At 37.3% G+C, this 27,638-nt stretch overlaps 2 protein-coding genes across 4 annotated transcripts in view; one reads left to right on the top strand and one right to left on the bottom strand.

Moving 5' to 3' along the window:
• Positions 1-15,318, bottom strand: part of poc1b (POC1 centriolar protein B) — a 48,352-nt gene extending 33,034 nt beyond the window's left edge. Inside the window, 10 exon segments of the mRNA XM_071582361.1 lie at positions 10,434-10,511; positions 10,712-10,864; positions 12,456-12,524; positions 13,990-14,123; positions 14,227-14,342; positions 14,425-14,532; positions 14,616-14,795; positions 14,876-14,940; positions 14,942-15,048; positions 15,120-15,318. Of these exon segments, the coding sequence (XP_071438462.1) occupies positions 10,434-10,511; positions 10,712-10,864; positions 12,456-12,524; positions 13,990-14,123; positions 14,227-14,342; positions 14,425-14,532; positions 14,616-14,795; positions 14,876-14,940; positions 14,942-15,048; positions 15,120-15,240 (1,131 nt within the window). The 5' untranslated portion in view covers positions 15,241-15,318.
• A 1,459-nt stretch (positions 15,319-16,777) lies between these two features.
• Positions 16,778-22,959, top strand: cep41 (centrosomal protein 41). 3 transcript variants are annotated; one of them, XM_016261289.1, is made up of 12 exons: positions 16,782-16,925; positions 17,329-17,392; positions 17,471-17,518; positions 18,332-18,393; positions 18,837-18,903; positions 19,461-19,611; positions 19,934-20,103; positions 20,212-20,279; positions 20,759-20,873; positions 21,101-21,316; positions 21,818-21,873; positions 21,961-22,959. In XM_016261289.1, exons 1-12 carry the CDS (start codon positions 16,893-16,895, stop codon positions 21,985-21,987), a joined length of 1,077 nt encoding a protein of 358 aa, XP_016116775.1. In that variant the 5' UTR covers positions 16,782-16,892; the 3' UTR covers positions 21,988-22,959. The 3 variants fall into 3 exon arrangements, with proteins under 3 accessions (XP_016116782.1, XP_016116769.1, XP_016116775.1); XM_016261283.1 differs by having other exon boundaries at positions 16,781-16,925; positions 21,818-22,959; XM_016261296.1 differs by lacking the exons at positions 20,212-20,279; positions 20,759-20,873 and having other exon boundaries at positions 16,778-16,925; positions 21,818-22,959.
• Positions 22,960-27,638: the final 4,679 nt, after the last annotated feature.

Here is a 27,638-nt window from a genome sequence, read left to right as displayed (position 1 = left end):
TTACATATACTCTCACACACAAGTTCCAAAAATCATTCTGATACAACAAACACAAAAACTCTTGCCAGTTGGAACCATTCCATTGCTCTCCAAGAATTGCAAGTGCAAGAGAGCAGAGAGATGGAGAGATTCTGACCCTGGGTCATTTCTCAGGTTGAGGAGGTTTCTCTCAGTTCTGTGCTAATGGTGATCTAGCTTCCGGCCCTGATGGAAAAGAGGCCCCGCATTGGCTACAAACATCCTGCCTGCTCATCACACAAATCATATAATCATATTTACATAATACAACGGTCAATAATAGGAATCTCATATTTGCAAAAGACCTCATCCTTTGGGCTGCTGGTGCAGTAGACTATTCATTTAGTGTTAAGGTACACTTTTCATATGGCAGAAAATATTCAAATTCTGTACTATTGTGTCTAAATAAATTGACAATAATTGACTAAAACTAAAATCTATCATTTCAAATGCTTACAAGTGAATTTATAAATCATAACATTACAATGCACAGTATGAAAAATACTGTAGTCTCATGAACTAACAATGAACAATATATTTTTACAGCATTTATTCACCTTTGTTGATGTTAGTTAATAAAATGTTCATTCATGTAAGATCACAGTGCATTATCTAATGTTAACAGATACAACTTTTGATTTTAATAATGTATTAGTAAATGTTGAACCTAACATTAACTAAAATTAATAAATTCAGTAAGTATTGTTCATGTTTTCTAATGTAGTTAACTAATGTTAACAAATGAAACCTTATTATACAGTGATTTCTACACTTATACAAAGGTAAAATAAAAAAATACAGAAAATGAACTTGCACAATTAAATATCCAATATCAACCAATAGCAATAAATTTGGATATAATGGAGGTCAATAACTGATATGGATCCAAACTCATCATGGATTCGTAAGATTATGGTATGTCTTACCGATAAATTATTGAGATACATTCCTGATCATCTAGTATGAACAACATGGTTAGCACGCAAACATTGAATACACAAAAAAATGCACTAATCCCTTCGTGTTCATCAGGCTAAACATCATATTAACTTCACATCACATTGTAGAGCTTTTCTTTTTTTCTTTCTTTTTTTTTTTTGGTTAACTGGTGTAATTCCGTTTGAATAATTGCTTGCTATCAGGCTTAAAAACAGCAAAACAAGTCACTTATTTCGTGTTCATCAGGCTAAACATCATATTAACTTCACATCACATTGTAGAGCTTTTCTTTTTTTCTTTCTTTTTTTTTTGGTTAACTGGTGTAATTCCGTTTGTATAATTGCTTGCTATCAGGCTTAAAAACAGCAAAACAAGTCACTTATAAACATCAGAGAGCAATGTAGATAAACTCACAAATACACAGAAACAAGAGGGTCACTGTGTGGGATTTAATTTGAGCTAAACCCCACAAATGCTGGATAATCTGCTTTCGAACTTGCTAATACAAAATCTACTGCAAAGTAGCTATGGGAAACTGTGACACACAATGAGCTTGTCGCTAATTGCGAGCCAGCAAGACAACAGGAATGTTACCATATAACTCGGAAACCACTGCAGGATTTAATTGGTTTTCACCTTTAAAACTGGTTCACTTCAAACAACAACAACAAAAAAGACTTTGTATAAAATCTCTTTACGATTATGGATTGCATTAAAATCAGCTTGGGAAAACAGAACGTCACGCCAAGGAAATGCATTGAAAGCAGTGTTTGAGGGGTTAAAAGGTCATGTGTAAACAGACTTTAACACATTTTGAGATAAGGACTGCACTGACCTCAATCACATATTTAGAGAGTGTTCGAGTTAGATGTGAATAATGCTGTTGGTGTAGTCGCTGCTCTCGCACGAGGAGGCCCTGGGAGGAATGTGCAGCTTTATGGTTAAGTGCACTTCAGCTGGGTTTTGCCTCCTTTCAAAGTTCCCGTCAAAGCCCCCCGGCCCAGTTCAACCCCAAGAGTCTTCAAGTAAGTAGGTGTGAGGGGTTAGAGGGGAAACAGAATGAGTAATGCTAACATTTCCCAGAGGCAAGAAAGAATGCTGTGACTTGTGCAGGGTTAAGACTGTAAGGCCCGGACGGGTTGGCAGAGAGGCGCCTATAACAGCCCTCGTGGGTCTGTGGCTGGAGGTGGATGTTGGGGCTTAGAGGAGAGGATGAAGGGGTAGCACAGAGAGCGGGACATGAAGGGTTGAGGTTCAAAGGGTCACGGACATTCACCGCGTGTTTCATTGTGAGCTGCCGAAGCCAGCTGACGCCAAACAGACAACAGTGGTGCTGTCTGCTTGCGTGTGGTGTTTGCGTAAAAGAGAAAGGAAAACAGAGTCAGAAAGGGTTGGTGTGAGAGAGCGAGACAGGGAGGGCTGCGGTGTAAGACTTCAGGAAAAACAAACAGGAAAAGAGTGTGAAAAGTATAATAGGAAGAAGGTCAGTGTACAAAGGTCATTCTCAAAAAAATAATGGATTTTTGATTTGACATGCTGAAGTTTTATATTCAGTTTGGGTCAGTTTTCATCTGGAAAAGCTGAAAAAAAATGGTGAAAATTGTTAAAATGAAAGTTAACATAAAGGTGTTTCTTTATCCTCTTCCTTAAAAATTTTTAAAAACCCACAAAAGCAAAACAGAACACACAAAATGAAATGAAACAAAAGACAAAACACAACACAACAAAACAACAGGTATATCAGATAAAGGGGACAATGTGTTTTTCAGGCACCTGGCAAATTAAAAAAAATTTTTTTTTAAACAATCAAAATAATACAGTAAAAAAAAAACACACAAAACAACAAAAACAATACAAAAGTGGCATGTCAGATGTATTTTTAGACACCTGGCAAAATAAAAAAATACTGTTTAAAAAATATTATAGACTGTCTGTCACGAATCCGGTCCATGAACTTCCAATTTCATTGACTCTCGCACTACACACTGTTGCACATCACCCCGGACTACATTTCCCATCATGCATTGCACTGATTGCACTCAGCATGGATCGTCGAGTCACAGTTGTTCTTCCTGAGTCTCGTCGAGTCACAGTTGTTCATCCTGAGTCTCGTCGAGTCACAGTTGTTCTTCCTGAGTCAAGTCAGGTCGCAGCTGATCTTCATGAGTCCAGTCAGGTCGCAGCTGATCTTCATGAGTCCAGTCAAGTCGCAGCTGATCTGCCAGAGCCTCATTATGTCTCAGCTGTTCATCCAGAGCCTCGTCACGCCTCAGTTGTTCATCCAGAATCTCGTTGCATCACAGCTGATCATCCAGAGTCATGTCACGTCCTGTCTGTCACACCCAGATTCTCAAGGTCAGCCCTTCGGTATCCCAGTCTGGTAGCCAGTGTGAGGGATACCCCGCTGGTGTCTGCACGCACCGCTGGTATCCCCAAACCCTCTCACTCATCTATTCATGACTTCCCTCTGCCGAGTATTGTTCAGCGATTATCACTCCCCCTCCGATAGCGACACTACCGAGCCCTCATTTGTTTCTCTGCCTTAGCCTTAGCCTTAGCCTTGTCTGTTTTCTCCGGTTTTGGTCTTCGCCTGTTTTCCTGGATTCCTCCTTTTTAGCCTTGCCCCTGTGACTCTGTCTGCAGTTCATCGACCCACGCTAGCCCTAGGATTATTCTTGTGCTCTGATCCCTTCCCTCTGCCGAGTATTGTTCAGCGATTATCACTCCCCGAGCGATAGCGACACTACAGAGCCCTCATTTGTTTCTCTGCCTTAGCCTTAGCCTTAGCCTTGTCTGTTTTCTCCGGTTTTGGTCTTCGCCTGTTTTCCTGGATTCCTCCCTTTTAGCCTTGCCCCTGTGACTCTGTCTGCAGTTCATCGACCCACGCTAGCCCTAGGATTATTCTTGTGTTTTGCCCGCCATATACCTGTCTGCCTCTGTTTGACCCTGCCTGCTTTATGACCACGTCTGTGTCTTCTCCAATTAAAGCTTTGCATTTGGATCCGCACGTCTCGTCAGCCCCGTTACACTGTATTTAAAAAAAAAAAAGTATTTAATAAACATTTCGTCTATATAATGATGCTTTATTAAGGTTTCTTGAATATTTTAAATATTTTTCATAACTGTAAACTCATAGGAGTGTTATGTTTGTCACCATATTTTGAAAATGACCCAGAAGAGAAAACAATAAAGAATAAAAATGTATATTAACTTTTACAACAACACTGCAACACTGCAACAGCTTTTACAAGCAACAAAACTAAAGAGCTTTGGGAGAAGACGGGAAACTTTTGAATCAGGAAGAGTGAGATCGAGTGAACGAGAGTGGTGTAGGAATAGAAATGAATGACTTCCTAACAGGTGGGCCGGGGGGGTGCAACTAACCCTCTAACCCTGACCAGCATTTAGTTTCAGCTGTACCTCCGGAGCCCATGACCCTCCTGGACTCTCTCTCAGAGGAAGCTGATTTGTTTTCTTAGCCCTGTTCATTTCAAATACTCATGCCAAGTGAGAAAAAAATCTTCTTATCTAATCTCTTCACCACCTAAAAATAACACTTCCACAAAACAAATTAACCAAGAGTATGTGTAGGTTGATTTCTGTTTAGTTTTCATAGCTGTTTTTGAGCTTAGAAAAATCAGCTCATTTTTTTCCATCAGTGAAAAGCGATGTTTTGATAGCTCATCCTACGCAGTTCACAGAGGTGCGTCCACCTTCCATTCATGCTACGTTAAAAATAACTCATACAGGTGAAGAGGAAAGCGACAGTAAAATGGAGCATCAAAATAAATCACGAAACCATGCATACAGCACCTCTCTATTAAAGTAAAGGGGCATGGAGGGATGACCCGTGTTTTTAATTGCTATGTTTTCCACTGCGCTGAAGAGGCCATACTGTAGCTGTGGTGTTCAAAAACGTACACAAACACTTTACTGCATAAAAGTGCTCATAATGCGTAAACCTGTTGTTTTGAGCAGTATTGAGCAGTAAAACTGTTCTTCCATTGTGGTGGTTCAATGCTGCCTTTGAAAATTGTTTTAATAAGCTTTGCGAGTCAAAAATGATGAAATAGGATATATAACTGTTTCTAGTATGCTTTCAAATGTCTGGAAATCTCATAACTGTTACAATTAAATGTGTATAATTTTATAAAATAAAATATCAAAATAAAATAAATACAAAATATAAAAAATAAAACCAAATTACACTACATTTCAAAAGTTTGAGGTCAGTAGATTTTGGATTTTTTTAAGGAATTAATACTTTTATTCAGCAAGTAAAGACAGTAAAGACATTTATAATGATACAACAAATGTCTATTTCAAATAAATACTGTTCTTTTGAACGTTTGATTCATCAAAGAAAACAAAATCAAGGTTTTCACAAACATATTAAGCAACACAAAAGGTTTCAAAAACATTTTAAAAATCTTACCAACCCCAACAATTTGAATGATCAATCAAAAGATACAAAGAAAACAAGAATATAGTTTTTTTCCTCCCAATGAAAAGTACCACTAATCTACGTTTCCAAACATTTGGAGGCTTTTATTGAAAATTAAATTAAACGTTTATCCAGTTAAATAAAAACAAATAATTTTAAAGAAGTATATAATAATAATAAAATAAATAAATAAAAATAATAAAGCGCACATAAAAAAAAATCTTGTACAACTACTGTTTTACTGTTCTCCTGTAGAATAATATCTGAATGGAATGGATTGTGTTGTCAGCACAGCACAGTGAGTGAATTTCAGGAGAGCAGCTCACAGTTTGTCTTTGAGGTGTCCCTGTTACCTGCAATAGTACAGGCCCACTATTTTTAGAATCAATGTCGACGGACTGTCAGCGTATTTTAAGCTATGCCCCTCCAGGCCACCATATACCCTTGAGAGAGCTCATGGAGAGAGAGAGGGAAAAAATGTCAGGTGAGAGAGGAAAACCAGACTCTAAGCCAGATTCTGATAAGGTTCTTTCAACTCTACACTTAATGTGACGGTGCTCCGTTTTGACAGGTACTTAAGATGAGGTCTGGACTGTTTAGGAACCATCTGCTTTAATAGAGGAAGTGAGATCAGCCATTAAGTTAAAGTGCCAGTGTGACTCAATGGATGGAACAGCTCTACTCTAGGAGAGAAGTCAATAGCCTTTGGTGGAACTCGGAAAACAAGGTGAAAGGAATGGATGAAAAACAACATTTAATGGAGAAAAAAAAGAAAGGATGGGGGCAGACGGACACAATAGGCGAGAAACGAGATGAAATATTAAGGCGAACGTATTGAGTTCCGGGTGTGCCCTACACTGAATAAGTGATGAACCTGCCCGGGTTTCCTGTGTCTTTGATGTGCAAGCACGTGTTTGTCTGATGGAGTCCCCGTCTGAGGTCCCTGGGTCAGTGCAGGGGGAGTTAAAGTGCCAGTGTGACTCAATGGATGGAACAGCTCTACTCTAGGAGAGAAGTCAATAGCCTTTGGTGGAACTCGGAAAACAAGGTGAAAGGAATGGATGAAAAACAACATTTAATGGAGAAAAAAAGAAAGGATGGGGGCAGACGGACACAATAGGCGAGAAACGAGATGAAATATTAAGGCGAACGTATTGAGTTCCGGGTGTGCCCTACACTGAATAAGTGATGAACCTGCCCGGGTTTCCTGTGTCTTTGATGTGCAAGCACGTGTTTGTCTGATGGAGTCCCCGTCTGAGGTCCCTGGGTCAGTGCAGGGGATTATGGGCCGGATGAGACTTTTACATTGACCTTTTCAATTATCTGCCTAAGTTTGCACTTTCAGTAGAATCCAGAAAAAGGTGAAATAACGTCAGTGCTGATGCCGCCCACATAACAAAAGGAAATTTGCGATAACACGACTGCGGTTACATAACCATAACACATATTTCCACACTTTACCACCTACATTTCAGCAGTGACAAGGTGTGATGAATGTTTCACTGTATAGGTAGAGTAAACAGCTCGAAAAAGCACAAACAATGCATCAGATGTCTCGCCCAATACAATGCGATTCAAATCAATGAGCACTTCCTGCTGACGGCTCTTGTTTTTTTGGTTGAGGATGGCAAGTCACTCTCTCTCCCTGTAAAACTATCTTTCTCAAAGCTCTCCCGGTGGAAAGTGAACCTTCCCCTGGGCCATTCTATCTTTAGCAATTTACTTCCGTCATGTCAACGGAGCCGGTGGCAGGCCTTCAAGCAGGTATCCACACCTCGCAGCCACCCAATCCCCTGCTCTTTACAACACAGGAAGAGGCTCTTTGCCTGCTTCCTGTCTGTCACCCCTACAAGCAACCTTCAGAAACGTAATACCAGGTGGTGCGCACACATTTACAGACCCTCAAACAAACATGCACACACTGAGTTGCATGTATAATGTAATCCGCTATACAACATATAAAATAAAAACAGTTCAACAAAATTAGGTTTCATCTTCAGGGTTTTAACTTGATTAGTTCAACTGTTAATCTATGTTCATTTAAGTACTAATTTTAAAGCACTTGAAAATGCAAAAAATAAACTAATATATACTTTCCAGTTTCCACACACTCTGTTTATACTACTACGTACTAACATTTAAATTAATAATTTGATAATAATGCACTTATTACATACTGTACATGTTTTACATTGTTTTGTTTTTTTTAACTATGTAATTACATCTATATTTAATTTCTGTAAATACATCTAGATTTTTTGCAATACAAAATGAACACATTGTACCAAACAACTCTTTTTTTTCCTTTTTTTTTTGACGTAAGTACATGGTAATTATAGACAACTAATTTAAAGTGGGACCTATTCATTTTGTACAAACGTGATAATTCATCCTTGTGGAGCTTCAAGGATAATTAAATTTTACCATATAAATAGCACAAATGACTTCACTTTTGTTTGGGCATCCCATTTGGATTTGATTTATAGTTAAATTGTAGAATGGCTTCACATCACACTTCCTAAGCTGCTGAACTGTGCTGAATATCAGCATACTGTTGAAGAATTTATTTAAATACTACTATTGTGGTATGTATGGTCATCAAAATAAAAAAATAAAAAATAAAATTATTCATAATAAAAATGTAATATTAAAATAATTAATAAAATAAAATAAAATAAATTCTGTATTGTACTTAATTAAAATAATATATAAAACAACAATTATTATAATTTTTGCTAATGATTACAATTATGACAAAACAGTAAAACAATATTTTTACCATACACAAAGTATCAACAACTACCTCACCATGTGATACAAGTTTCAATATATTGTGATTAATTTTTGTAATTGGATTCCGACTAACTCAATCTCTTTTGCACTGTACGAATGCTCAAAGAAACAAACATATCGATGCAAGTGAGAAAAGATATAAATATATGGATACAGAATATTTTATATTATTTAATAAAAACATTTTTTACAGCTTTTATTGACAGTAGAACGTTTGCATGAACTGTTGAAAAGCAGTGGGAGTGGGATACAAAAGATTTACGCAACTAACCAATGCTAACCACCAGACCTAGCAGTTCTTTGACGCAAGCTAATACTTGTCTGTGACTTGAGTGCTCTCGGGTCATTTGGGTCGTGGTCCTTTCATTGCTATTCAGATGCCTCTGGACTTGCTCCTGTTACCTATGCATGGCAGACCTAATGCATCAGGGAGTCAACAAGGGCCAAGATGCTAAGAAGTTACACCAATTGAAGATCGCATCACTGCACACACACACACTCTCAAGCTGAAAGGAATCCAGAGAGAGCCAGTCAAGAGGAAGTGATGGCAGGAAGCGTCACACAAAAAAGCGCCATGGGTCATACTTCTCTCTGCCATCCACTTCCTCTTGTCTCTGCTCCCACGCACGCAAGGCAGGGAAGCAGAATGAGGAAACTCTGTCCTAAGGGACTGTGGGATGCTCAAGGCCAGATAGTGACAGGGTTTCCCTGAAAATGTGCCCTGACAGGTCGGATTCGGGAGGGCATCCTGGACTGGACTGAGCCAACGTTGTTAAGTATGAATAGAAAAAGTGAACACGTGCTCTACGGCTAATTTTTCCTAGTCAACTTTCATCCAGAAGAGCAGTTGACTAGTCAGTGGGTTAATGTTTACCTTATGTGAATGACTCACCATGTACCATGTAGCTTTGGCAGCCTTTTTTGTTTCTGGCAAGAGGCGGTTCACCCAATGTAGCTTGATTCACAAACAAATGACTCCTATGAGCTGGTTCTTTTAATGACTAGTTTAAAAAGACAAGTTACCAGTTCAAAATAGTCTGTAACACTACCTCGTGTAATTTACAGCATTAGCAGAAAGCAAATGTCTTTCATATCTCATCATAACAACTGAAATACACCCAAATTATACAGAATCTAATCAAACTGAATAAATCAGAACTGAATTTAAAGCTTGTGAATCAGAATCAAATCCAGATGGGACTTGCAAAAACATGAATGTGGTTAAAGACGCATTGCAACACTAGCTAGGACTTAGCGCAGTGACACAATTGTCACCATACAGAACAAGTGCACATGATCAATAACTAGTCAACACGTATCCAGTGAGTCTAGTGGCAGAACTAATCGACTAGTCAATGAGTGTGCAGGTGTCCAAGCTGGACAATAGTGTTCTCTATGCAGTACAGTGTGTACAGACAAAAGGGACAAATGGAAGAGAGGGAGAGAGAGACAGTGAGTGAGAGAGCTAAAGTCACAGTGTGGAGGAGTCTATTATTAGTCTATGGCTCCAGCGGCAAAGTGAGGTCACATCAGAGCTCAGCTTTAGGCACGTGTGTGCTCGGTGTGTTTTTGTTTTCACGCTCGAGCTACTCTACACAGCCAGAATCACTGAGCTCCAAAAAAAAAAAAGAGAGAGAGGGAGAGAAAGGGCCAGAAAAAGAGACTTCCTGTAAACACGCGAGGCACCCAGTCTGTTGTGCGCCGTCTCGCAGCATTTCCTCAATCCGCTTGTAAAGCAGAAAGCGCAGCATTTTGCACGGAAGCACGAGGACATTCCCATAATTCGGATCAGAACAAGGCACGCTGTAAATAAGAAAGGTTTGGAGAGCTGCCGGCCACACAAACAATGCCTGTTGAGCTGAATATATTAAACAATCCAAATGTTTATTTTTTATTTTTTTTGGAAAATCTGCCACAATAAAGTCTTATTCGCTATAATTATACAGTGGTGTTCAAAAATCTTAATATCAGAATAGCAATTTAAATGAAATGATTTTCAATGTGGTGATTTTTAGAACCCACTGTATTAGGAAGTGAACGATATTTGCCAGTGAACATAAGTGGATGGAGTAATAATAATAATGTTGAAAATACTGATAAATACTGATGAAATGAGGAGTGATTATTTAAAAAGAAACATGACAAAAGAGTGTCAGTGACTGCAGTGACAGCACACTGTTCAATAAGGGCTCAACATTAGCTGGCCTATATTTCCCCCTAGTGGTACTTCAGATCTTACCGCTGTGGAGAAAAGAACACGTCCCACTTCAACCACTTGAGGGTCACCAGACTGAGTATCAGCAACAATGGGATTAATCTAAGGAAATAATAGCATTGACACCAATAAGTGATTATTGCAAACATGAATGTAGTGTGCACGTCACAGAGCTAACATACTGACTGAAATGTACTGGATTGATCTACAGTGTTGACGCTGTACCGACCCACGAGGGGAAAATCTGTACTGTTTGAGAAACACGTGGGTATTGTGGTAGCAGTGCAGTTGTGGCCACTGACCTCTACTGTGCCATTCTGAGCAATGTGTCGTTGAGGTGATCAAGGGTAAATGTCCATCAGGTGTGGAGGTGGATCTGGAGTGACTCGTTTGCTATGCCTGCTCAACAGAACTCTGTAATTCAGCAAATCGAAGTTGGTCTTCCACATCAGAACCTGAAACCCAGACGATCACAGGCATGAGTGATATCTGCCTGATAGTGATTGGATAGTAAAACAATCATTAGGTCACAATTACCTGAGAGTCAGCACCTCCTGAAGCAAACAGATCTCCGTCACGTGAAAACGCCACAGCCAACACTGGACCCTGAGAACAGGGGGGAAAAAGACACTTTATGGCCTTTCCTCTAAAGATGGAGTGTTTAATCCAGGACTGTAGGACTAAATACACATTGAAGGAATAGTTCACCCAAAATGAAAACATGTCATTCTAAACCTGTTAGCTGTTTTTTTCACTAAAACTTTACAATAAGGTCCAATTAGTTTACATCAAGTAACATTTACTAACATTGAGAAATACATTTGTTACAGTATTTATTAATCTTTGTTAATATTAGTTAATAAAAAGGCGCTGTGTTTCGTTGTGAAAGCAAAACTACTTTGTTTGGTCTTCCAAAAGAGGACACGACTAGAAATCAGTGGTTAAGTTGTATTTACAACACTGTTCCAGAACACTTCAACCCAAATATTCAGATGTGTCCAGCGCATTTTATGGAGGACTGTTTCCTGATCCTGGTAGAGTAGACTACAATGCCGGCTGTTCTGACTCACAGACTGTAAATAAGTTTTTTATATTTAAAGAATTTGCCACTGACGATTCAAACACGAGTTTTGAGCCGTGTAGAGTAACACTTGTTGTTTGTCATTTCTCCGATCACAAATGCAGACATGGTTTTATGTTTAGACGGCCCGATGCAACGCGTAAAAAGACAATATAAGTCAATATAATGTCCCCACTGGATGCAACAAATGCCTGGTTTGTAATGGGTTTTAATGTTTTTGTTTGTCGCTCCGGCCGGGACACGGCATCACAGTATGGTAAGGGGCGTAACATTTCCGTCACACGCTTGAGGTATTCGGCCAATCACAACGCACTGGATAGCTGGCCAATCACAGCACACCTCGCTTTTCAGACCGATTAGCTTTGTAAAAATTTACGCGTTTCAGAAAGGCGGGGCATAGAGGAGAAACAATAATGTACAGTATGTGGAAAATAATGTGTTTTTTGAACCTTAAACCACATAAACACATTTCATTACACCAAATACACAAAATAATGTTCTTTTTAGCAACATCATATGACCCCTTTAAATCCCATGACTCTAGTTTTGTAGAATTGGTGACTGTGAATCTCAGAAAAACCTCCACATCCAAATTTCAGCCTAGAATCAAAACAATGAAAAGAGTAATTCTGACGATTTTGTTAAGGATACTGAAGATTGTTTGCATTAATTACATCTTAATTAAGTACTTTACTCCCCAAATTATCATTACTGTAATGCAAAAACTTAAAATTGGAGAAACATGTATGTAACATAAAAGTGTCTATATCTGCATTCATTTTTTAAAAAGATGATACAGACTTTAAGAAAAACATTTAAAACTTTGCCTGCTCAACAGAACTCTGTAATTCAGCAAATCGAAGTTGGTCTTCCACATCAGAACCTGAAACCCAGACGATCACAGGCATGAGTGATATCTGCCTGATAGTGATTGGATAGTAAAACAATCATTAGGTCACAATTACCTGAGAGTCAGCACCTCCTGAAGCAAACAGATCTCCGTCACGTGAAAACGCCACAGCCAACACTGGACCCTGAGAACAGGGGGGAAAAAGACACTTTATGGCCTTTCCTCTAAAGATGGAGTGTCCAGGACTGTAGGACTAAATACACATTGAAGGAATAGTTCACCCAAAATGAAAACATGTCATTCTAAACCTGTTAGCTGTTTTTTTCACTAAAACTTTACAATAAGGTCCAATTAGTTTACATCAAGTAACATTTACTAACATTGAGAAATACATTTGTTACAGTATTTATTAATCTTTGTTAATATTAGTTAATAAAAAGGCGCTGTGTTTCGTTGTGAAAGCAAAACTACTTTGTTTGGCCTTCCAAAAGAGGACACGACTAGAAATCAGTGGTTAAGTTGTATTTACAACACTGTTCCAGAACACTTCAACCCAAATATTCAGATGTGTCCAGCGCATTTTATGGAGGACTGTTTCCTGATCCTGGTAGAGTAGACTACAATGCCGGCTGTTCTGACTCACAGACTGTAAATAAGTTTTTTATATTTAAAGAATTTGCCACTGACGATTCAAACACGAGTTTTGAGCAGTGTAGAGTAACACTTGTTGTTTGTCATTTCTCCGATCACAAATGCAGACATGGTTTTATGTTTAGACGGCCCGATGCAACGCGTAAAAAGACAATATAAGTCAATATAATGTCCCCACTGGATGCAACAAATGCCTGGTTTGTAATGGGTTTTAATGTTTTTGTTTGTCGCTCCGGCCGGGACACGGCATCACAGTATGGTAAGGGGCGTAACATTTCCGTCACACGCTTGAGGTATTCGGCCAATCACAACGCACTGGATAGCTGGCCAATCACAGCACACCTCACTTTTCAGACCGATGAGCTTTGTAAAAATCGACTCGTTTCAGAAAGGCAGGGCATAGAGGAGAAACAATAATGTACAGTATGTGGAAAATAATGTGTTTTTTGAACCTTAAACCACATAAACACATTTCATTACACCAAATACACAAAATAATGTTCTTTTTAGCAACATCATATGACCCCTTTAATTGTATTTATTTATTTATTAAGATTTTTTACAATTATTATGCAACTCTTGCTATTCAATGACAGTTTATGATCATGTCTGTAAAGCTCCAAAACTGGACAAAAATAAATAATTAATTTAATAATTTAATTAAAAAAAATAATAATTTATTTGGAAAATTGTCTTTAACTTTACCATAGACAATATGGACAGTAACATAAAAAAAATGAAACATAAGCGATCAAATATTACCTGTCAAATAATGTAGCATTTAAAAAAGAAACTGAATAGTTTAGGAATGTTCACTTATGGCAAGAACTGTGTACATTTTTTTTTTTATTATTCTACTTTGTGTCCCACTGAAAAAGCTAACAGAATATTTGTATGAAAAGACATGAGGGTGGTGACAGAATTGTCATTTTTTGGATAAATTCCTAATTGTTTCAGTTGGGTTTCAAATTCGAACTCTATTAGCAAGAGGGTGACACCTTGTGGCCGTGAAGGGTGTAAATAAGCCTCCCCTCCAGTAGGTCCAAGATCTTCATTGTACTGTCGCTTGAACCACTGATCATATAGTTTCCAGATGGATGGAAGGAAAAGCAGTTGACCCCTGTTCTATGAACTGCAAGACAAATGCAAGTTAAATGCTTTAAAACAAGATTAGTCTCTGAGTCTATTTAAAACAAATGGCCATGTATGATGTGAAACAATCTCTTTTCTACTACCTCTGTAATGTTGTATTAACTTGTTTGTACGAATATCCCAGATTTTTTATGTGTTATCCGCTCCTGATGATGCAATGCACGTGCCACTGGAATTGAAGTCCACAAATGTTGCTGACCTAAACAGACAATTTGAAATATCAGTAACCTTGAACCCAAAAAACAAAGATTCAGAAAAAAACAGCAATACTCAATTCTCACCCTACGTAGTCTGTGAAAATGTTGATGCACTGACGTGAGGATGTATCCCAGAAGCGAACCGTCCTGTCATCACCACAGGAAGCAACAAGACGATCATCTGGTGAAAACCTGATAGGGACAGACCAAGCAATAGTGAGAGAGATCCCACTTTATGTGACAAAACCGGAAAGGTTGCACACATAGTCTCATACCTCGCACAGTGCACCCAGTTGGTGTGCCGGTTGAGAGAGTAGAGGAATTTCTTCCGTTCGACACCCCACACTTTCACAGACTTGTCATCTGAGGCCGTGACCAGCCTTTGACCATCGTTAGAGAATTGAACGCTTCGAACGTTCGCTGTGTGGGCTTTAAAGACAGTCGACTCGCCCTTTCTGTAATGCACATGTAGAATAACGCATTAAGATACAAATAATTAATTGAAACTCAAAAGAGGGCATCCGTTCACACTCACATGCTGGGCGTCCACAGTCAATCTGTCTGGTCTCTGGATGATGATGCCACTAAGGAACCACTTGGGAGAAAAATGGACTCCTGTAATGATATCTGTGTGACCCACAAACCTGAATGCTCTGGCTTTAGGAGTGAGGTTCCAGATCATAAGGTTCTTGTCACAGGATCCAGTAGCTGCAAGAGAAGTTGCAAGTGGTTAAACTGGGATCTTCTCAGACTGGAAAAAGAAGATAAATATGACATACCAAGCTGTTTATTATTGGGGCTGAAATCGGCACAGGAAACAACATCTTTGTGACCTTTAAAATGTCTTTCAAGGGTGGGATCCTCCTGAAAAGGATATTGTAGAAGAATAAGGTGGAACATTTTGAAGTCCAAAAGTCTGGCAGAATTAGAATGTTTATTTTGTGCATTTTTTATTTTATACAAGAGTATTTTTATTTTATTTTTTCAGTACGATTGATATTTTTAACATAATAATGTGAGTGAACATTATTTCAAAAATTAAAAAACAATTGCTTTTAGATTTACTGATTGATCATTTGGTATACCAAATTCTACAGCATTCTAAATAATACTAACAGTATTCTAATTTATTTCTATAGCATTTTACTCTACAGAAGAACACGGTAATGCATGATAATACAATGGTATATTTTCTAAACATCATGATACGTGGTGCATGTTCAACAAACGATGGTAATAGTACATGTATAAAATACCATGGTGGTAGTAATATGTCTAAAACTTAGCTAATTCCATAGAGCTTTTGTTAGTGCTAGTTAATTGTATAGTTTTTGGTCAATTACTCGAGGTCAACTTCGAATCCGAACAAATATAACCAATATACTGTATGTATCCCCATATACAAACATAAACACAAAACCTTCCAGCACAGTTCGCACAGAGCTAATTAAACCAACAACTGTTGTCCATATTCGCATTTTAAAATGTTTCTGATGAGTCCTCTTACCATTACAGACACCATTATTCCGCTAAAAGTCAACCAAGTTTCTGAATTTGGTACATTTTGGTCTTGGATTTACAAGTACGTTAAATAATTGAAACTCCTTCATGTTGAGCCACTTCCCATCTGCGTGGCTAGCCGAAAAATGAACCTCAAATCCCGTTTCATTCTAAATATTTACATGTAGAGCCCTGTTTGGACTGACAAAATACTAAGTTGGACATATAAACGTCTGCACCAACGGAAAACGCTAATGTAACCCATCCTCCTAATGCAACAGAAGGCGTGTTGAGTTAAACCAACAACTGTTGTCCATATTCGCATTTTAAAATGTTTCTGATGAGTCCTCTTACCATTACAGACACCATTATTCCGCTAAAAGTCAAACAAGTTTCTGAATTTGGTACAGTTTGGTCTTGGATTTACAAGTACGTTAAATAAGTGAAACTCCTTCATGTTGAGCCACTTCCCATCTGCGTGGCTAGCCGAAAAATGAACCTCAAATCCCGTTTCATTCTAAATATTTACATGTAGAGCCCTGTTTGGACTGACAAAATACTAAATTGGACATATAAACGTCTGCACCAACGGAAAACGCTAATGTAACCCATCCTCCTAATGCAACAGAAGGCGTGTTGAGATTAAGTCTTGTTTTGCGAAGATTATACTGTATGTCGAGCCAGTGAGTTAACTTACACATCCCAGCCAAATATTTTAAACAAATGACTTGTGAAATTACTGGTAAAATACATATCGATCTGCAAAAGATAATAATAATAATAATAATTAAAATAATAATAATACGGTCAACGGCTCTCTGTCACTGCACAGTCGTAACCATAGGATAAAACAGCATTGGAAATAACGCCGTTGCTTAGTAACAACCCAAACGGTAAACTAGCAGAACTCAACATTGAGATAGTAAGAACGCAGTCACTGATTGGATCATCAAATCAACGGACCAATCAGTAAAGGTGTTGCTCAAAGAGGCGACGCTTTGAGTTTTGATTTCGGAAGCTAACGTTAGCCGCCGAAGCTCAGCTACTGGAAGATGTCGGTGAAGCGGGGGATTGGCGACTCTGAGGTCAGTGGTTTTATTTTTATGCAAAGTGCAATTTGCAAAACGTGATGGTTACTATTTTAAAAGCTAGCTCAGGAACGTTTGACATGGAAAGCTGCGGTTTAAAGGGAATGTGACACCTCCTCCGTTGCCATCACACACATGCCTGTCTGCCTCACCATCAACACCAGATTACAGCTGATGCTTTCATGTTGTATGAATTTGTAACAATGCCTATCAATAAATTAACCTTCTGTCTAATCTAATGAATGTTATTAGAGCTTACGGTGGCTTTTATGAACACTGATGATGCTCTATTAAACTCAATGGTTGTTTAGTGACCACTCATTTTATAATAATTATCGTAGTTACACAATGCATTTATCTGTAGAATGCTTTCTTAAAATTTGTACTTCTTTCCCCCCAGTATTTAAAGAAGAGGATTCCACAGAATCCAAAATATCAACATGTAAAAACACGACTTGATACAGGTATTCACCTTTTGTGAAATCATTTTTGAATATCCATTGCGTTAAAGTATATGATGATTAACCTAGTTTATTTTCTAGGCTCCAGCCTGACAAAGTACATGGAGAGACTAGAGGAGGCAAGGAAAAGTAAGTTATAAATTAAATAATTTCAATATATTATAGTGGAGAAATATATTTGATAAATAAATATGTCATGGTACATTTACTTGAAAAGTAAAGGGTGATTCTAACTAACATTTTTTTTACAACACTTTACAGTTGCTGACATTTGAAAAACACATCTCAGTGGTGTATTTACATTAAAAAAGTAATTACAAAACAGTGCAGAATGGCACAAAAATGCATCTTGTGTGAACAGGCACTTAATGACTTGTTTCAGCTATTTTATACTATTCAGATACGCTTGTCCTACTGATATTTACTTGATAAGGAGAGAAAGTCTCCTTTGTCCACATTGGTCATCTTGTTACAGGTTCCTTGTGATTTCTCAAGGATAAGCAATCCTTTCTTCTTTTGGCTACATGAGCAGAGGATGGTGATTGTACAGTAGATTACAGTAATTCCTCTGTCGAGGCTGTCTGTAGTGAAACCGAGATACATAACCTCATCGAGTGGTGTCACTTGGCATCTTACAGTGGGTTTGGTGGTGAGGCTGGACTATGCAGTTCTTGCCAAAGATATAAAGAGATGTTGGCAGAGCTCGCCTCATTTTGTAGCAGCAATTGGCGTATTAAAGTCCAGTTTAGAGAGTTTAACCAGTATGAAAATGGAGTTTGATATTTTGGGAGTGAATTTAAGTGATTTGTCTTTAAATGAAGATGAAGTGAGAAATTGTAACACTCAGGATCCAGGTAAAATGCATCTAAATTGTTGCAAAATTTTTGTTCAGTAGCTCTGCATAATTTGAAATGCATGTTTATTATGTCATGTTTTTTCCAGACTACAGATATAGGAAGGACGAGCTATTTAAAAGACTGAAAGTGACTACATTTGCACAGCTGGTATGTGAATAATAAATTAAATAAAGCATAATCTTTACTTTCAGTTGTAGTACTGTAAAAACGCTATTTTTGTGAAATATTATTACAATTTAAAATGACTTTTCTTTTTAAATATAGTTCTGTATGTAATTTATTAATGTCATGGCATCAAGCTGTCACATGATCCTTCAGAAATCATTCTAATATGCTCATTTGCTGCTGAAGAAACATTTCTTCTTATCAATGCTGAAAAGAGTTGTGCTGCTTAATACTTGTGTGGAAAAGGTTAATTTCATTCATTTGAAATATTTTGTGGAACATTATAAATGCCTTTACTGTGTCATTGCTGAATAAGTTTTCATTTCTTTTACAAAAAATCTTTACCACAAACTTTAGAACAGTTGTATATTTTAATATATTCCTGAATATATGCCTTTATATTTTATGTCTATCTTTTTTTTCAGTTAATCCAAGTTGCTTCAGTGTCAGATCAGAATGACAACTTTAAAGATGAAATGGCGGGATTAGAAGGTAGAGTTTCATTTCTCTTTTATGTTACTTTATTTGTTTTTATTAGTAATTTTTGCTGACATTATTATTATTATTATTATTATTATATTTGAATTTGCTTATGTTTAGGAACAATGATTTGAACAAAGCCCTATCCCAAAGAATTAAACTTAGCAACCATCCATAGCACCCTAACAACCACGTGTTAACTCAGGGCACTTTAGTACAGAGCCCCTAACGTGACACTGTGATGGAACAAAATATAAGATGGGAAAAAAAAATATGATATTGCAATGCTTTAGTGTTGCTCACAATACTTTTGCATTCACTCGAGTAAAATTTTTTTTTACTTGCAAAATTTTGGGGGGGTTTTTTGTGCTTGCAAAACTGCTGATGGAAATAATTTTAGATGGGAGGAAAACTGTATCTTAACGCTTTTCAAACAAACTAAAAGTTCAAATTTATATTGCATTTTTTTCCATCACCATGTTCCTTTAGAGGCTCCATACTTTAGCAACTGCATAGAAACTCCCTGATGATCATTTGTGGTTGTTTTCATATTTTGTATATGATTTCAGATGATGTTTCAATATTCTCCGCATCACCGGGCCTCGACCGTCTCTCCGATCAGACGAATGGCTCCCCCCAGCCGACGCTTCCTGCCCCACAGAGTATCAACAATGATGAATCCGGCGACACTGCGTTTTCTCCTAGATCTACACTCCAAAGGTAGCCGAATCAACTTTGTGTTTGTAACTAGCACATAAAGCTATCTCTTTAATTCGACCAGCCACATCAGAATATCATTTTGTGCATCTAACTGATGCCCCCTCTAACATTTCTTCTATTGTGCACTCACAAGAGCTCTGATTAGCTAGGCTGCTTTCTCATGGCCTCAAGCTCCATTGAGCCTGTTTAGGGGCAGTCAGTGCAATCAGACTCCGTCCTCAGAGACCCTGTGGGGGGAAAACAATGAGATATAGCCTGTAACAGTGAGAACCCCTGACTGTCCTCACTCAGTGTAATTGAGAATCTCTGGGCTCATTCATAGTGTCATCAGTGGCGTGGGAGAAATGGATCTGGACAAGAACGGACAGAAGAGCATCCAAAACTCTCCAGTGTCTACCTCCAACATCACAGAGTGTCCCTATCCTGACTGCCCATATCTGTTGCTGGATGTGCGGGACAGAGAGCAGTATGACCAGTGCCATATTATCAGTGGTAGGAAACTTATGTTTAATTAAGTTATGTTTAAATCTCTAATAAAGAGATTAAAATTATTTATATTAATGTTATCTGTTAATAAATGTATCTGTTTTTTGCTCATAGCATATAGTTACCCCATTGCGACCTTATCAAGGACAATGAACCCATACACGAAAGAAGTGCTTGATTATGTATCCTTTTATTCCTGATATATTTGTAATAATATATTTTTAATATATAATTATATTTTTCATTGTAAATGTATGAAATGCACTTCCGTGTTTTTTTATTATTCATTCATTCATTCATTGGAACTCAAACTTTTATTGCAAACCTATGTTGTGCATGTATGAAAATTGTATATTAATTAACATCAACAGTCTGTATATTAATAAATGTATATTATTTATTAGTATATGATCATTATATGAATTTATATATAATGAATAAAATATGTGAAGGAGTAAATGAATAATTTATTTCATACATGAACAATGAATAAATAAAATATTTATTGTTAGGATTGGAACAGTATCTTGAAATTGTAAAAAAAAATAAAATAATTCAAGTCACACTGTTACTGTGTTTTAATGAACAATGATTTTTGTTATTTCAATTTCTTGTGTACTCGTGACCATAGCTAGTGTTAAAATCTTTTACAACTATGCAGAAAAATGCATCGGGAAAGATCATAATTTTGTATGATGAGGATGAGAGGATAGCAAGTCAAGCCGCCACCACCATGTGCGAGAGAGGCTTTGAGAATCTCTTCATGTTGTCAGGGGGTGAGTCAGACAAGAGACTGATAGCAAACTTCAGAAGTCTAGCATGAAAAAAAATTTAATTACTTCTCACAGAAATGAAAATAACAAGTTCCTTTTCAGATTAATATATTTATATATAGATCATTGGGGTCTCAGGGATCTCTAATACATGTGGGCTCATCCTGTCAGTATGAGATTTGTATTTAATGCCATTTATTCTTTAACTGATCTTTTCCTTTCTCAACAAGGTTTAAAAGTGGTTGCACAGAAGTTCCCTGAGGGAATGACAACCGGCTCCATTCCCATCTCCTGTCTGCCGTCACCCTCGGGACCTGGAGGTCGTAAGCGATCGGCTCCACAGCAGACATCACAGCCAGCAGAAAAAAAGTGGCGGTTCACCTCAGAAGACCTCAGCAAAATCCAGCATTACCAAGAGGAAGTGTTCATACCCAGTGAGCCCAGCAGTGAGTCATCCATTTCAAATCTGATGAAACCAACATAACCATTGTCACTGTGTTATGAACAACTTACCAGTAGATGGCAACAAAATATCTAAATGCAACCACGGCCATCTCAGTATGATTTTATTTTGGGGGGAAATTATTCATTTATTAGGAACATGTTTAATTTCATTCTTACATAAAATATATGTTTTATCTTATGCTCATCAGGGCTGCATATATGCGACAGTAATATTATAAAATATTATTGTAGTTTAAAAGAACTGTTTTCTATTTTAATGTATTTTAAAAGGTAATTTATTTCTGTGATGGCAGAGCTGAATTTTCGGCAGCCATTACTCCAGTCTTTAGTGTCACATGATCCTTCAGAAATCATTCTAATATGCTGATTTGCTGCCATAATTATTATCAAACATTATTGGTGCTCAATTTTTAAAAATGTGTACTGTATATATTTTTTACTGTTTACTAGTGTGATCATTATTTTTTTCCCTCTCATTTAAGGTCGTCTCAGCAGCAGAATGTCCACTAGCAGCGCTCGCTCCAAAGCATCTACAGTTCGGAGTAGTCGACAAGGCTCGTCCATAGCAGGATCAGAAAGTGCTCGTTCACGGAGTAGTCGACCTTGGAAATAACACTCAGTTTCACCTTCATCATTGTCATCTTCACTCTAATGCAAATAAAGCCTTTATATTTTCTTTTGCGGGATTCCTGTGAACATGGACACACTAAACTACTGGTATTTTTTTCAGTTCACTCTAATTATGCCACATGCACATTCTCAGAGCTACACTGGGAGAAACTGAACATTTATTGGTTCTGGTAGGACACACAAATGGCACTGTTTTATTATTATTTCAATTTATTCACATATCTTTGCACTGCAGACGCCAAATCCAAACTACATGTTTAAGATCTAAATCTTTTTCTGATTTGCCACTATCAGTTTTTTGGCATCACTGGCCGTTTATACTATAATGATGGTACAAGATGTCTAGGGTTTGACATCTTATCCCTTTTAATGCATATGTAGGTTCTTCTATATGTTATGCAAGTAAGCAGGTCTTAGTGGAAGGACTCCACTTCTTGTTGGTCATTTTCTGTTCAATGAGCATGCTGGTTTAGCTACTGTATGTTTACTTGCTCACTAGTTACAGTATGTATGTCGCAGTGCTTTAGAAATATTTTAGATGTGCTGATTTTTTGCCTTAAAGGCAGAGCTTGTCTGTTTGTTCAGTGCATTTATTTAAATGTTTGATGCTTTCCAAACCAGTGCAAAAAGATTTTTCTTCATAATTGGCGTCTACTCAGCTGTGATTTGAATGTTATGAAATGTAGATATGATTGCGGGCATTAATGAAGATGATGTTTTCTTGTGAAACTTTGTATTGTCTGTTGCAGTGCCTGATGAAGGAACTTAAAGTGCATTTATTGGAGTCAATGTATATGGAATGTGTACATGAAGTGGTAGAAAGTGCTTTGTTTTGCCTTTGTTGTCCACGTTTCTGTGCTTATTGACCGAAATCAGTTATCCCTGTTCTATTGTTGACTTTGTTTTATTGACCAATTAAGTAATTTAATTTAATCAATGAAAACTACCTGGTTTGTTATGTTGTATTGAAGGCTGAATAAAAATCAATTTTATATGGTAGACCCAAGTGATACCGACATGATTTTTAAGAATAGCCTATTCTTCATAACTGATAGTTGGTCAAACTAGTTCTTAAGACACATTCTTAACATAGTGCCTGTTTATGCAACTGGCCAGTGCCACTAATCTAAGACCTTCAGACATTTTACGCGACTCTCTGGAATACTCTATTTTGATTGGTCAGTTGTGCTATTCAGCGACAATTTACAAGCGCTACTTTTACTTTGCTACTTTCTCAGTTATTGACTGTAGTGAAAATGACCCCACAGGACTTTAATAATAATATTACTGTAGGCTACTGTTTCAGTGCCGTCTTGTTCCTAAGCTGTACTTTCGTACACTGTAGACGTTTTTTCCAGTTGCGGTATTCAAAGGTCTAATATTTCCTAATGTTAGCTTTCCTCCTGTCAAGTAACCAGCAATATATCATCTTGCATGTGATTTATCGACTAATAATTAATATTACTTTATTGTTGTAATGTTCTTCGTTGCTAAGCCTTATGCTTTGCACAATGTATGGAAGCATTTTTACCAGAAGCTTTAAGAGAAAATACAGGTAACACTTTTAACTCATATATTTCAGGTCAGTGTATTTATTTATTCGTCAAGAAGCAATGTAATAAAATGGATAATCTGACCGTCATTAATAATCTGACCTCAGGGATGGGCAGGGACGCATTAAGACCTCATTGGGCCCCGGGGCTATGACTTACTGCATGGCCTCCCATCACAATAATGATATATATAGCTTAAAATAAAATTTTTATCCAATCAAAATTTTTGATGCATTGCAATTTCACAATTCTTGTTACCAATTCCAATATCACAAAATAAAAAATACTAGCCTAAGTAAAAACAAACTTACTGAAGACAAGTAAACAGTCATGAATTACAAAAGAACAAAGAAATTGACCTACAAACACAAAGCACTGAATAAGAAATATTAGGCTATATTGTATAAAATAAATAGACTACAAACAGACTGAATAGTCTTCACTGCATAAATTCAATATACATTATTTTACAAAAGCGATTCGGTCAAGGACAGTGAGTGATTTTCTTTCTAATGTTTAATTTACATTATTGACACAAATAGCAACAGCAGCTATATTAGGCTGCTTTGGAGGAATAGTTCACCCAAATGTTATGTAACAACATTTGGGTGACAAATGTAACAATGTAACAACAATGTTATGTTCTTGATGTTCTAAACCTGAATGAGTTTCCTTCTGCTGTTGAATGCAAACGTATATATTTGGAACAGTAGCCTACTGGTAACCAAACAGTTTCTGTGCCCCCATGACTTCCATATGGAGAAAAAAAATAATAAATAAACACTATTGGAGTCAACAGGGACCAGAAACTTTCTGGTGGTTACAAATACTCTCAAAATATCTTCTTTTATGTTGAGGAGAACAAAGAAATTCATACAGGTTCAGAACAACTTGAAACTAAGTAAATGATGAAAATATTTTAATTTTTGGGTGAACTATATCCCTTTAAAATCGCATCATATAATTCCAGGATCTCATAATAACCAGCTAGTGCACATGCTTTGTCTTTAACTGTTAACGTTCACTTAAGACACAAATGACTGTGTTGACGAGGAGACAGGCATTTTGACAAAGATGACCAAACCATGGTAATCATTCACTTCTGCAGTTTTCTCATCTGTGAAACCTCATAATAAGTCATAATCTGACAGGAATTTCAAGTCACACCTAAATGATGATAAAACATCACATACCCACACGTGTAAACAAACGCATCCTTTCGCACAACATTACTATTTTAACCACAGCTAGTCATGGTACTGTTAGTCAAAACCCCATAAATGTGACTAAGCCGGTAGAATGGTTATTAGAAAACCATAAAAATATACAAACGTTTATGCATTTATATCTCATTGCAAAACAAAATTTTGCTGTGTGGAAGAGAAGAGTAGGAAGCACTTGTACCAAGGATAGTTTTGACCTTGTAGTTGACATTAAATCAGCTCAGACAGGCCTGCTGCTTTGGTTCTCACAATCTTGTGTAACACTCCCACTGAACCTGATGGATGAGAACAATGCAGTTATGCAGATGTTATTTCATCTTCATTTTTAGGGATTATGATGCAATTTAGTCCATAGACGTTTCGTGAAAAAATATGATGTTGTTTCTTATAGTGGTTGAACTAAAGGCTGTTGGTTCAAATCTACACCTCCATTACCCTAGTAATGTACTGAAAGACACGTTTGTAATCTGGTAGATGAACCAGAGCTAAATAAAGGAATGACTGTTTTACTGATTGAGTGAGTGAGTGAGTGAGTGAGTGAGGAATAATTACATACAAGATAAGACAGGAAACACACCCAGTTTCTGATGATATTCAGACAACAGTGACATTTTAGCTAGTGACAGCATTGTTAGTCATACCAATGCTGTTTGTGCTTCATGTCCACACCAACTCAACAAAATGAGTGAAGCAAGGATTTCAAGCATTCTTATGAAGACAAGTCTGCACAAATCTTTAATAAACCTCTAAAAGAGAGGCAGAAAAGAAGAATTTAGGATGTGTTCATTTAAAGTCTTACATCACCACACCCTTTCCAAAACCAACACAAACACTGAATAAGCCACAGCTTCCTGTATGAGGCCAGCGCATCTGTTTCTGTCAGAGTACAACTGTTTCCTGCCCTCTGCCTCATAATATGCACTTACAATGACTTGCTCTGACCTGTATTTTTTATTTAAATGTTTTTAATGTCGAACAAGAAAAAGCATGTTAAACAAATTAATATACTGTACACATTTCTGAGGCCCCACAATTGAAAATGTATTTTTCTATTTTAATGCAAGTTGTTTTTAATTACAAATTATATTAACAACCTGATAATTTGAGAGAAAAACAAAAAGAATATAACCTTTAATTTTGAATTTTAATTTAATAAATAATCTTATTGAACAATTTTTGCACACACAATTATAAACAAAGAAACACTATGGTGTAAAATGAAATATTTCAAATTATAATATTAAGTATTTAAATTACATTAATAAATATTTTAAAGGGGTGGTTGATTGCGATTTCACTTTTTTAACGTTAGTTTGTGTGTAATGTTGCTGTTTGAGCATAAACAATATCTGCAAAGTTACGAAGTTGAAAGTTCAATGCAAACGGAGATATCGTCTTTTAAAATTATGGCAGGTTAATGCCTACAAAAACGGCTCGTAGGGACTACAACGAGTTACTTCCCGGGTTCGTGACATCACAAACCCTGATAAACCCCGCCCCCGGAAACACGCAATGAAGGGGGCGAGGCCATGCTGCGCTGCTTTAAAGAAGAGGAAGAGAAAACTAGAGGTGCGCGTAAAAATCTATTTATATATGAATCGCAATTCTGTCTTCTAACGATTCTAATGGATTCACAAGTTTCAAAATCAGTGTTCTAAAGCAGCGGTTCTTAATACTGTTCCTCGCGTCCCCTGTTCTGCACACGCTCTGCATCTCTCTCATTCAGATCATCAGCTCAGCTCTGTTCCATTTATACACTTATTTTCACATAGTTTTGAGAAGCGTAATACATGGACACGTGTGCAGTTGCCATACTGTATTAAAGTTTTAATCAGGATAAAACCGTATATTAAAAGCTAACAGAAGCAGCATTCACAAATAACAGCGTATCTAAAAGTATGAGACAACAACAAACAAACATACCATTAAGAGCCGTGTTTGCACAGGTTCTGTGTGATCCTCTTCACTAATATCCTCTCAATCTCAATCGGGCTCAAATTGATAAGCAATATCCCGGAAACACGCAATGAAGGGGGCGAGGCCATGCTGCGCTGCTTTAAAGAAGAGGAAGAGAAAACTAGAGGTGCGCGTAAAAATCTATTTATATATGAATCGCAATTCTGTCTTCTAACGATTCTAATGGATTCACAAGTTTCAAAATCAGTGTTCTAAAGCAGCGGTTCTTAATACTGTTCCTCGCGTCCCCTGTTCTGCACACGCTCTGCATCTCTCTCATTCAGATCATCAGCTCAGCTCTGTTCCATTTATACACTTATTTTCACATAGTTTTGAGAAGCGTAATACATGGACACGTGTGCAGTTGCCATACTGTATTAAAGTTTTAATCAGGATAAAACCATATATTAAAAGCTAACAGAAGCAGCATTCACAAATAACAGCGTATCTAAAAGTATGAGACAACAACAAACAAACATACCATTAAGAGCCGTGTTTGCACAGGTTCTGTGTGATCCTCTTCACTAATATCCTCTCAATCTCAATCGGGCTCAAATTGATAAGTAATATAGACGACGCCATTGTTTACAATACCACCAGAGCACATGCAGCTGAGGTGAGGGCCGGGACATTTAGACGCGCACCAGAGGCGGTTTAGCCAATAACAACACATTGGACTAGCTAACCAATCAGAGTCCATCGCGTATTTCTGAGGGAGGGGCTTCATAAAAGCAGGAAATGATCAGCGTGTTTATCAGAGAAGGGACAGAGCGGTGAAGAATAAAGGTAAATTATGTGAAAAATAATGCGTTTTTTTTTTAAACTAAGCATGATTACATGTTAGACGCCCCATAAACACAATCAAGCCTAGAACAAAACCAGTCAACCACCCCTTTAAAGACTTTTTTCCCTGAAATTTTGAGAAGTGGCTAGTATAGTAT

Source organism: Sinocyclocheilus grahami, unplaced genomic scaffold (genome assembly GCF_001515645.1).
Source record: "Sinocyclocheilus grahami isolate Dianchi unplaced genomic scaffold, SAMN03320097.WGS_v1.1 scaffold31.1, whole genome shotgun sequence".
Lineage (NCBI taxonomy): Eukaryota > Metazoa > Chordata > Actinopteri > Cypriniformes > Cyprinidae > Sinocyclocheilus > Sinocyclocheilus grahami.
Note: the sequence above shows the minus strand (reverse complement) of the source record. Positions and strands in the feature narration are given on the sequence as shown.